Here is a 12,091-nt window from a genome sequence, read left to right as displayed (position 1 = left end):
CTTGGGTGCTGTCGGTGCTACTCGCCTTCCAGGATGGGGACCGCGTGATCCTCGCTGTGCCTGGTTGGAGACACTACAAGATATGGCTGCCAACCGATGTCAGTGGCGTTCTTGTTGTCAGTTTCTGTCCAGATTGCCTGAGTGAATGTCTGGAGGTGTAGGCACCTCGGAATGATTGTGTTAAGCTAGCACTAGGTCCCTCCCCCATCCACGTTTATGCTTTTCTTTACAATAAGGCTTTCAAGTCAGTCATGGTGGTACGGCAGTGAAGCATTGGTGTTGAGCACTGATGTCATGCTGTCGTTGATGATGATGAGAATGTAAAAAAGATCGAACAATCCAATTAAAGACTGAATGGAGAGAACAAGGCTTCAGTTTACAAGATAAATTGTAAGCAAAATGGATACGTTCGCTTGGAAGCAATCCTCCTAACAAGCATAAAGCGTAATAGAAGCATGGAATGATTACCCCTCTGCTGATTTTCCTTGTGAATCAACGGTTATTCTTCCTGTTTGTTCTGACTACTCAGCAGTAGCACGACTCACACCTGTTTATCATAACGCAGCTTTGCTTCCCCGCCGTTCGTTCCCCGGGTTTTCGCTACCGCTTAAGGTTTGCTTACGCCTTAATTACTAATGGAAAATTTTACTACCTGTCCGTCTTCACTTGCAATTTCATATCAACTCTAACCATTTTCGAGTGTCTAGTCTGGGGACCCCCTCGGATGGTAAACAAACGCACTACCCTCTGCGCTAGCTCGACTTCTCCGGCATTCCTGTTTTTTTTTTAAATATAACCTTTGTATTGCATCTCATCCGGTAGTCTCTGTTGAGATTTTGTTTCAAACGAGCCTTACTACGCATTCCGATTTGATACGTGACACAAGATGCTGCATCGCGTCGTCAGCTAAAGACTACAGAGAGTTTCCCTTACCTCCCGAGCGTGCTGACTGTTTTCTGCACCGTTATGTATTTATACTGTATAACTTCCCATATCCAAAGCTCTACTGCCTTACTGTCCTCTTTCTGCCCCTACCGACTGTGCTATCATTGATTGTAATTGATTGACTGTAATTCATGACGTTATTAGCCCATCTGCCCATAGAACCAGTTCTCAATACAGCATCTATTGCTCTCATCCGTCTCTTCCTATTGCCCACTGAATACGAACTGCATATAGTCCGATGACTCCAAGCATCCTGTAAGATCCTCAGCTACCCGGATCCTACACCTTCTATTCCAAGCGAACTTGGCAGGATTTGTCGATGCCGCAATAGAAAAAGTAGTATGTTTTAGCCAAAGTTTATCATTTCCCCTCTGTTTCCCATAACTCACGCAGCTCGTGCATTATGGACCAGGACGCTGTTACCGATGGAGACAAGCAAGAGGCGGAATCCCCGTAAGTGATTTTCCCGATTTATTCACAGACTTTTCCGTCTCTTAATCGTTTAGTTGTTCTACGAAGATGCAAGGTCATCCAAGGTTTCCAAGTGGTAAGCAGATGAGTTTGTCCAAATGGCGCATTTCGTTTTGAATTGATGATCGATGTAGCCAAGCATTAGGAACATGACTTGCGATAAATCTTTGGATTCCCTTCCCCCGGTTTAAGGGTCCACCTTAGAAAGAATCTTAGGGTATGTGACGTTCTCCGGCAAATCTACCACGCTGGCCAGTCTTAATCATCTTACTCGAGTGCCAAAGTAATACGAGCACTGTGTTGGAGCTGGTTTGGAGACCACTTAGGAACTACCGGTATAACGGTGATACTACTGATGGGGGAGGCATGCGAGTAGTATGTTTTCTAAGTCCGCTTTGCATCTCTTGAAAAGTGAGATCTATTACGGAGTTTGTGGAGTGTCATTTGCTTGCAATTGAGTAACAGTCGATGAATATCCAGGAAACTTCAGGAAGATGCGTTCAAGGAGAAGATGGATATTCAGTTTTGTAAACAAAATGCGTATGAGAGTTTCGCTCCCCCGTTTAGTTGGCATTTTCTAATAAGCCCGCAGTGAAGGCCTTCTTACTTTCACCGGTGGGAGAATGTTGGTCGCTCATTCCGTAAGGCTACCGACCCATCGCTGTGCTCCACCATGCTCCCTAATAGCGCACGCATGACTTCAACTCTTGGTGATTGAACGTTCGCAATCAGATTGCCCAGCTCAGCGAACAAACCAACGACAAACTACCCGGAAGTCGTTCTTCAACTCTTGGTGATTGAACGTTCGCAATCAGATTGCCCAGCTCAGCGAACAAACCAACGACAAACTACCCGGGAAGTCGTTCTCAATCAAAGTTCCATCACATTCAGTGCGATTTCTGCTTTGTTTGGGACTCTTCCGTTGCAACTTATTCTTGTAGGAACCTGTTGAGGTATGTAGGTTAGGTTGACTTCCTGTGGCCCCATTTAGATCGTGCAGCAATAGAATTAGGTATACCAAAGATGTCGGCGCTAGGTAACGAATTCCACGGTCGCCACCAATGTAGGTCTGACATCTCTGATAAGCAAGATCCCCTGTTAGGAATCCCAGTCAAAAATCACTTAGTTCATCGACACCAGATCGAGAAACCAGCCGGCCTTTATTTAGCCATTCCGTAATACAAATCATAGCTGCTTGAACATCGGACCCATATCCCGATTCGGGGTCTCGAATTGGTGAAATATATGAGATGCCGCCCAGCAGTTCTTGATTTTACGCTCCGCATCTTGCTCTGTATCTTTTCTTAGTGGGCACCTGTGCAGGCTATTCACCGATCACGACAAACACATTTAATGGATTGAACTTCCATGTGGGTCGCTGGTTTTTTATACTCTACTTGTCCGACTGCTAACTTATCACGCCATGCACCGTGTACATTCGGATCGTGGTTCCTAGTGCGTACAGTCAGGCGGGTTCATCGTGTGCTTTATTCCATCCGTCCAGCCCACCGTCGAGCATCTTTACTACACTTTTCCTTATTGTGACGAAAGCCCTAATCGATTCAGTAAATTGTAACCATCAGGGTCGAACTGAGTTGGTAGCAGTGATATCGAACGCCTCTTTCCGTAGTTCTTCAGATTCCAGACCGTATTTCATATCCATTAGTTCGGTGAATAGGGTCCAGTCGTCTTGCAATCACCCCGGTTTGATATTCTTGAAAATATGTACAATTCATGTGGACATGTGACCGTCGCTGAGTTTACCGAGCCTGGCTATTGGCTTTCAAACGTCACATCATCAGGGCTCGGTTCGTCGCGGGTTGAACCATTTCCTCTCTATCTCGATATATTTTTATGTCAGCTGTCGACTTGCTCTTTTAAAAGGATTATAACATTCGGGGTGCTTGGAGAATCAAAAGTGTTTCCGACTGAAGTGTGCGTAATACCACTGTCACGATAACTGGTTGTTGTCTCATGGACTTCTGAGTCTTCACCAATCATCTGTTCTCTTTCAGTATTCCCAACTATTTTTACTCGCCAGGCAATAAGCACGTTGGTAGTCACTTTCAGCACAAACGCTTTTCGGCCTACGTAACGTTCTTATTGCGATTATGTCTGCGAATTATTGTGAGCACAACGCATTAGTGAACCATACACACACACACACACACGCTGGTGGTTATTCTCGCCCAATTCCTGCACCCCCCATGCAGTGCTATTCTCCCACCGACCATTCCTTATTTTCCGGATCACATCTATGGTGAGGCGGCGTACTTGAATCTGCTACGTCATATATTGTGTCATGGTGTTGAACGAAGTGATCGAACCGGCACAGGTACTCTGGCTGTTTTCGGACCACAGATGCGGTTCAGTCTCCGAGACGACAGCTTCCCCTTGTTGACGACAAAACAAGTACGCCTCTTCTGTCATACTTATGTGTCTCATCGCCAAATGATTTGTCTAGATTTATGTTGCTTTACTTTCTAGGATTGGACAACAGTGTTTCTGCGTCTAGGCTAGTATTTTGTGCGGACTAACAATGGCTCAACTTCTGGTTTGTTCTCAAATAGCCATGGTAGTTACAGCTGTCCAAACCGTCATTATTGTTTTTTTATGCCGGTCGCTCCCCATAAACGACTATTGCCTCTTTCCGGATCCAGGCATGAACTGTCTCCGAGTACGGGGATAAGATTACGTACCGCTGAGTGTAATAAATATCAATAATTCTTCAGCTTTAGCACCCTTTCAGTGCCTAGCTGCCACTAGAAGGAAGTACGAGGGCTGGGATACTGCCAGGTTGCTTAAGTCTAGACAAGGGAAGTCGAGAGGCAGGGGTCGGGGTCGAAGCACGGACGTTCCGGTCAATAAATTCGAGTCATCTCGCCCCGCTAGGTGTGCCCACCTACAGATACTAAGGGAGCACGCGGTTTTTACCCCCGCCGTTTGGATGAATTTCAAACTCTCCCATTTTGTTCGTGACCGTCCCCACTCGTGCAGTTTTACACAATATTGTCCCACGGGTGGTTTTTCACAACCACAAACTTCCAATCTCGCATAAGCGTATGATGACTGAATTTGTAACACACTCGGCCGCCACAAAGTTGTTTCCGTTACCGGACCTTTCTTTTTCTGAACGTAGGTGTTTTTCCGCGGGATCGTTGAGGAGCTCCTGTGGTTCATCCGTGGTTCTACGGACTCTAATGAGCTGGCGGCAAGAAAAGTTCATTTTTGGGATGCGAATGGCTCGCGAGAGTTTCTCGACAATCTTGGATTCACAGAGCGGAAAGAAGGTGAGACTCCCCAATTATACGTACTATGTGAAATAAGTGTTTTCAGTTAGACAACATACTACCCGCAAGGTTGCTGAATGCTCTTCAAGAGACAGCGACCAGTTTCGTCCTTGGGGCTTATCAAAAAGTCATAGCCTTCTAGTTTCCTTCAGCCGTATGTTTACTCCGACCCAAATTGTACACTATTGGCGAAATGAACTTATTTGAAAACATTGAGTTTTAATGAGAGCCTTAACTAAATCCAACTCAGTTAAAGAAGGACGTCATACTAGAGGAGTTTAGGTTGATTCGGTTGATTCTCCGGTTAAAAATAAATTAGTGTGCAAGTGAGTGCTTCTTGAATATTTCCGGGGATTTTTCAAAGATCAAGGTGAATTGACAAGTATACCGAGAGGCTCCGAATCCCACCTGGTTTGGTCATCGTGTCTCGATGTTTTGGTGGACATGATTGTAACCAACCAAGCGGTATGTGCAAACGTTTCAATTTGATTCACTAACGATCTGGAACAAGTTATCTGTTAACCTGGGTGGTCGCTCTGGAAAAGACTGAGGCTTCGATCACGGTCGCAGTCGGTCGACCCTCGTTGGATGGTCACATCTCGAACAAGTCTCCGAACAAAGATGAGTTGGTTGAACGTTGATTTCAACCTTCACACAAACGGCCTCCGAAGTACGCAGTAGTGAGGACCCGGGTGGATAGATGGACGACAGACTTGAGCTTTTTCAATGTACAAGTTGGTTTTGCGGAGGCCAACACAAACGGCCTCCGAAGTACGCAGTAGTGAGGACCCGGGTGGATAGATGGACGACAGACTTGAGCTTTTTCAATGTACAAGTTGGTTTTTGCGGAGCCTAACAGGGAAGGCCTTTTTTATTCCTGGCAAAGTGGAATGCAACAGCACTGACCAGAAAAGAATCTTAACTGATGAAAATGGAAATTCAGACGGCGTCGCAAGTGTGCCATTACGAATGCTACCGGTGAAGTTGTACTTCGATTCTTTAGCTACTGGGGCATTAAAAGAGAGGAGGGAGAGCTCATAGTTGAAGACCCAGCGAAAAGGGTCAAATAAGCGGATTCCAATTGCTTTGGAACTTAGAGACATCGAGTTTTTAAGGGTTGAGGAAGACAGAGCTTATTGGTTGTTCCGTGAAGCACCACCAACATATGCGACGAAGTATACCGTCTCAACACATCCTACCTTATTTACGTAACAAATCCTACTGTCCAGTACAGAGGAACCAAATCATTCTTGGCAATCCAGTCAAATCCTGCTGTTCGCTGGGGAGATATCAAACCTCCAAACGTTCAAGACCGCAAGGGGAGCGTGTTTATCAGGCTACAGTGCGGGCTGTTTTGTTGTATGGCTGAGACTTGGCCTGTTCGAGCAGCGGAACTGAGACGTCTTCAGGTGTTCGACAATCATTTTCTCAGGACCATGGCTCGTGTGGGTTGGTGTCGGTGGATCCGTAACGAAACAATTAGACAGTGGGTTTTTGGTTGTGCAACGGGTACTTCCGTTGAAGAATGTGTGCAGCACCAGAAGCTGCGTTGGTGAAACATGTGTTACCTATACAGAACCATCGTTCGCCGAAGAAAGTACTGTTTTCCATGTGCAACTCAGAGTGGAGGAAGCAGAGGGGTGACCAACCTTTGACCTGGCAGAGGAGTATGAAGGAGATTACGAAACGTTTGAGTGCTGTCGGCGCTACTCATCTCCCAGGACCGCGTGATACTCACTGCGCCCGGTTGGAGAAGTTGCAACATATGGCTACCAACCAATATCAGTGGCGTTCTTGTTGTCAGTTTCTGTCCAGATTGCCTGAGTGAATGTCTGGAGGTGTAGGCACCTCGGAATGATTGTGTTAAGCTAGCACTAAATCCCTTTCCCTTGAAAGTAAGTGACCGTTTCTCAGACCGAATCAGAGAGCTTGGGATGAACTCGAAATCCTTATGAGAACCGGATTGCCACGTATGCTAGGAGCGGTTTCATGTTAAAAAACGAAACTGACTAATCGAGGACAGCTATAAGGGAGACGTACTGGTTGCTCATCTCGCTTATGCACATGGGTGGTGTGTCTTAATATAAATCTTCAAAAGAAAGTTACGGTTGAATTACACCGTTTCAATGTCTTCCCCGGTTGTACGGCAGCGAAGTATCAGTGTTGAGCACTGATGTCATGCTGTCGATGATGATGATGAGACTGCGTGGGGTTCTTCCAGGGGTAGGTGAGGATGCTACCCCATTCAACTTGCTCGTAATAGGTTCACTGTGGAATTAATAATAAGATGGTCGTTCAGCTGCAACACGCTTTCGTTGCCTAGCTGCCATGCCACCAGAAGGAAGCACGAGGACTGGGATACTGTCAGGTTCCCCAAACCTAGACAGGGGAAGTCGAGATGCAGTGGTCGGGTTCGAACTACAGACCGTTTGGTCAATAAATTCCTGCTCTAACCACCGAGCCATCTCGCCCCCAGTATGGAATCTCCAGGCCGTAAGTTGTTCACGACTACCAGATACAGTGGGAATTAAAAGGATGACAGTGTTCTGCACTGCCTAGTGGATCCCCACCCGTTTTGACTGGTTGAGTGTCGTTTAGCGCTCCGAAATGATAGATTCTCAAGCACAGTTTCATTGCAAATAAGTACCACCAATTAACTCCGACAATGATTCAAGGAATGCTTTGTCTCTTAGCAATCAGGCGCAATAGCTATCACGATAGTTTGGTGTACGTTGCTCTTGACCTTCAGAAATAAATGGGCTTATCCTGAGGCAAGGAATTGCCTCGATCCATCGGCTACCGCTTGGTTGCAACACGTTTGTGTGGTGCGGCAGATTTACGGTCGTTAATTAGAGTGACAGTTTTCATCTTCTGTCAGCGAGAACCCAAGTTAATCCCAAGTTAACCACGGACCATTGGGTTTAGTCATCATCTGATGTAAGTATTCTCAGATAGACCTTGTCGATAGGTTTTCTGTCGCTTAGCATGGTTATCGTCAATGGCTTGCCTATGAATTTGCTGCGTTGATACTGTCGTTTTCAGGCGATTTGGGTCCCGTTTACGGTTTCCAGTGGCGCCATAGTGGAGCAGATTACATTGACTGTGACACGGACTACTCTGGTCAAGGTGTGGACCAACTTGCCGAAGTAATCCGATTGATACGCGAGAGACCCTGGGATCGACGCATCTTGATAGTTGCTTGGAATGTCCGGGGTACGTTGACTTTTTTTCACGTTCAAATTCTACGTTATCGTTCGATAGATTTGAAACTGATGGCACTCCCTCCGTGCCATTGCCTGGTGCAATTCTTTGTTGCAAACGGTGAATTGTCTTGTCAATTGTACCAGCGTTCGGGTGACATGGTAAGTAAGCCAATTATGCTCCCCCTAGCCTTTTGTCCACTTCCCCAATTCCAGATGTTCTTATTCCAACTGGTTCTCTTTTAGGGATTGGGTATCCCGTTCAACATCGCGAGTTACTCCCTCCTGACCTACATGATTGCTCATCTAACTGGACTTAAACCGGGCGAATTCGTTCACACCATCGGAGATTCCCACGTCTACTTGAACCATCGAGAGGCGCTGAGTGAACAGGTGAGTAAATTGACTACAGCATCAGTTGATCCGCTCTGTCTCGTTGTGTTTGGCTTCCCGTGTGGCAATTCACGCGTGAATTGTTTCCCCGCTGTTCACTTGTTTAGTATGATTGGAAGACGAAACCGTTTACCATAGTTACTTCAACTGTTACGCGGTCTAATAGGACTCTGGGTAGCTGCAAATGACAGTTGGGCACCAGAATGTGGCATTAATGAGCATCCTTTCGGGGCAGTCACTGGTATTCGGATGGTGCTAACGATTGTATAAATCAGTTTAGGATGAGGGAAAGAATGATGTGATATCATGGATGCAGCTACGAATCACTGACATTTGTTAACCTTGTTTATAACTTAGATGCAAACGCTTTGGGGCTCCTGGGGAACCGAGTTCACAGCACTGGCTGTTGGATTCCTTGGAACAATGACGGAAGCGTAGCGGCATGGATTGCGTGTGTGTGGAATCATTCGTGTCCAACTTCGCCTATCTGGTAAAATTTGTCAGGTAGTTCGACTACATTGGAACGGTTAAGTGTCAGTCCAAACTTCTTCACGACCCTCATGGAGGTCCTGACAAGCGTCACTCCCATAAGACGCCAATTCTGAAGGCAGGATGTGTTTAGTCGAGTCAAACAACCAGGTCCTCATTTTGTTCCGATTGGGGACAATCCAGGAAATTCAGCAAGGTCGCATGAGTGTCTTGTTGATTCCAAGTTGTCACCATTCACTTCAGTGACACGCGACCACTTCATACGCATTTGGATAATGGGAATTGATTTTTTGGAGCTTTGATTCGTATTCGTCATGTTCACCAGCGTGGTTTGTGGCTACCTCGCACTGTGGTGAACTGTGAATGCGTTTACCTGAAAGGCACGCACCCAGGCTCTCTTCATGCTCCTCTGAATTAGCTAGTGTTATTGTGGAGTCATTGCTGGATTGCCACACCACGTGCTTGTCGACGTTTGTTTGGCTGCCGTGCATCAACGCGATAAAGTTCCATCATCATGGGGTGGTGAGGACTTGTGCCTCACTGCATTACGATATTGTAGACTGTTGCAGGCGTGCATCGTCGGCTTCAGGCTATGTTACAGAACTTCACAACAGTATCTTGAGATCACCCAGCATCAGTTGATTCTAGTGCTTTTGCAAACAAGGCACACTGCTACCCTGCCAATCGCCTTTTTTGTATTCAACTTACTCATGAGTATTTAGGAGGTCCGTGCTGAAATCAGCTCGAAGAGTGTCAAAAAGATTCAGCGCCATGTGGTCTACAATATGGAGTTTTCAATTATAAAGTCAAAACACAGCGTAATGGATTTCTACAATCCTTGAGAGAGGTCGCCCACGGCGACCGAAACGTCGGATTACAACCTATTCCACTACGCTGTTTTGACTTAATAGTTAAAAAGCCTTACTATTCATGAGTAGTTTGTACTATTTGCTGATTTCGTCACCACACTGCAGCCCTATCAGCATCTCTTGCTTCCCATTCAGGTCAAACGTGTTCCTCGACCGCCTCCCAAACTCAAGATTGTACGCCAAGTTTCGGATATCAATGATTTCAAGTTTGAGGATTTCCAGCTTTTGGACTATAACCCATATCCGAAGTTGAGGATGAAGATGGCAGTTTAAGTAGACAGAACTTTACGCCAGAGATTCTACCGATATTTTCCTTATTGGCTTTCCTGTTGGTATTAACATTTTCATCGAATTCGAAATATACCACGTGATGCATTTATTTGGGTTCTTACACTCGTTTGACTATACACCTTTAACAATTCATTGGTTGAACCGCTGGATGCGTGCGTATAGTCGACAGACAACACCCAGCTGGAACCGAGCAGAGTTGTGTATTTAGTAGTAAATTGAAGTCATTCAAGCTTCACCATACTGCCGAGTTTCTTTCACTGTGATATCAAACTTCTCCTCTGTAGGGGTGCAAATTAGTTCGTAATGGTTAAGCTGGCAGCACTACAGTAGCCCAAATTATGGTCTGGGTAGGCGTTTCGTAGGATAACAATACTGACGAAACGTACTAGTCTATCGTCAAATAAAATGATGCGTATGGACTTGTCGCTTTGGCATGGTCAGGAGTGAGCTTCCTGGGAGACGAGTAAAATCGTCCATGCACCTCACGGATGCATTTCACGACGTAGCCTCCGCTTAGCAAGTTTTTTTTCGATGCATTCGCGTGACAAAGTTGTTTCAATGAGTTGGGTAGGCAAGGTGGGTGTCCTGCACTACAGCAGCGTCGGTCAAAGTCCCATCTCAAACTGACCATATGGAATCAACTCCCATTGATTGAGTGGGTGAGGTAAACTTGGCTCCGACGGCTCCTCTCTAGCTATTCCCTTGCATTGCACTTCTCCATGCAGACACTCGAGTTGCACCTTCAAGCAAAGGTCGGGTGGCGCTTAGGAGACACAATCCGCAAAAATTTTCGATTTACTTCATCCCGCTCTTCTCTTGCTGCAGCGTCTTCGGTTAGCGACTCTCTTTCGACCACGAAGCCATCTGAAACACTTACTCCTAGGAAACTCGTTTATATCAGACGCTGCAATGTAAATATACTCTTGGGTGTTGAGAGCCAAGCCATTACTATGCTTGCCCTTCAAGACCAATACAACCCGTTTATCTGAAGTCCTCATAGCTGAACGGGGTTCTCGTAGAATACAAGTCCCTGGAAAATAGAGCTTTTTTTCGGTCTATTACAATGCTCCACCTGACAGCCTTTACACCTAATTTTCTGGCTCAAAACTAGGTGTTGGCACTAGAACCGGTCAGCTCTAGAATCGCACTAGCAAGGTTCAAAGTTCACCACTCAACGTCCCTATCATAGCCTTGTGCGGTTTTGAGCAGCACATTAAATACGAGTGCTAAGGCACTTTATGAGCAGCTGTTCACAAAATACCGATATGTGGAACTCACGAGTCAGACCATGCGGTAGTTCATTGTACTGTAATCTTGGAAAGTACAGTCTCAGCCCTGGCTGCTGAAATTTTGATAATATCATTACTGCAGTCGGTCAGGCATCAGCACGCGCTTCCACAGCCGAAGAAGCTCTTTGTCGGTGATCACATCTCACCAGATTCACTAATCCTAGTGGGATTCGCGTCGATTCAGAGGAGCTGAATCTGTGTGAGCAACGCTTGGGCTGTTGGAAAATGCAACACTGAACTTCTCGAATGGTCGGATGAGTGATAATCTCTCTCTGACGCGAAGAATGTCGTGTAGTATTCAATGATATCAATATCCAATGATCGGGATTCAGGATGCTGCTAGTAATCACGAAGATGATAGTTCAGTGGTGACTGGAATGAGTAGTTTTTTTTTTCAAGTTTTCCTTTGGCGTGCAAGCCAAATTGGAGTTCCCCACTAGGACTGAATGAACGTCTGGAAGTGTTGAACTGATTGTGGTAGGCTAGCACCAAGTCTCTTCCTCAGTCACTTTTATCCTATCCTTCACCATAAGGCTTCTGGATAAATTGTGGTTGTACGACAGCGAAGCGTGCGTATTGAACAGTGATTTTGTGCTGTCGATGATGATGATGAGTTTCAGAAGAAATTAGTGCTCCCATACGTGAATTCTCAATTCGGGCATATAGATGATAAAAAACACCAAGATAGCTTAGGGGGCGAGGGGGCTAGAGCGCGAATTTACTGACCGAAAGGTCCGTGGTTTGAACCCGACCTCTACCTATCGACTTCTGTGTAGGCTTGGGCAACCTGGCAGCATCCCAGTTCTCGTGCTTGCTTCTGGTGGCATGGCAGTTAGGCACCGAAAGGGTGTTAC

The 12,091-nt window shown here is 46.0% G+C and overlaps 1 protein-coding gene across 1 annotated transcript in view; it reads left to right on the top strand.

The window, feature by feature from the left end:
- Window positions 1-1,018: 1,018 nt before the first annotated feature.
- T265_08334 (hypothetical protein) overlaps window positions 1,019-12,091 on the top strand; it is a gene marked incomplete at both ends in the record, with an annotated part of 13,332 nt that continues 2,259 nt past the window's right edge. The window contains 7 exons of the mRNA XM_009174102.1: window positions 1,019-1,398; window positions 3,630-3,828; window positions 4,556-4,706; window positions 7,749-8,068; window positions 8,153-8,299; window positions 9,793-9,924; window positions 11,931-12,068. Of these exons, the coding sequence (XP_009172366.1) occupies window positions 1,349-1,398; window positions 3,630-3,828; window positions 4,556-4,706; window positions 7,749-8,068; window positions 8,153-8,299; window positions 9,793-9,924; window positions 11,931-12,068 (1,137 nt within the window). The remainder of the gene's footprint in view (window positions 1,399-3,629; window positions 3,829-4,555; window positions 4,707-7,748; window positions 8,069-8,152; window positions 8,300-9,792; window positions 9,925-11,930; window positions 12,069-12,091) is intronic.

Source organism: Opisthorchis viverrini (genome assembly GCF_000715545.1).
Source record: "Opisthorchis viverrini unplaced genomic scaffold opera_v5_214, whole genome shotgun sequence".
NCBI lineage: Eukaryota > Metazoa > Platyhelminthes > Trematoda > Opisthorchiida > Opisthorchiidae > Opisthorchis > Opisthorchis viverrini.
This window is presented reverse-complemented; position numbering and strand designations above follow the sequence as displayed.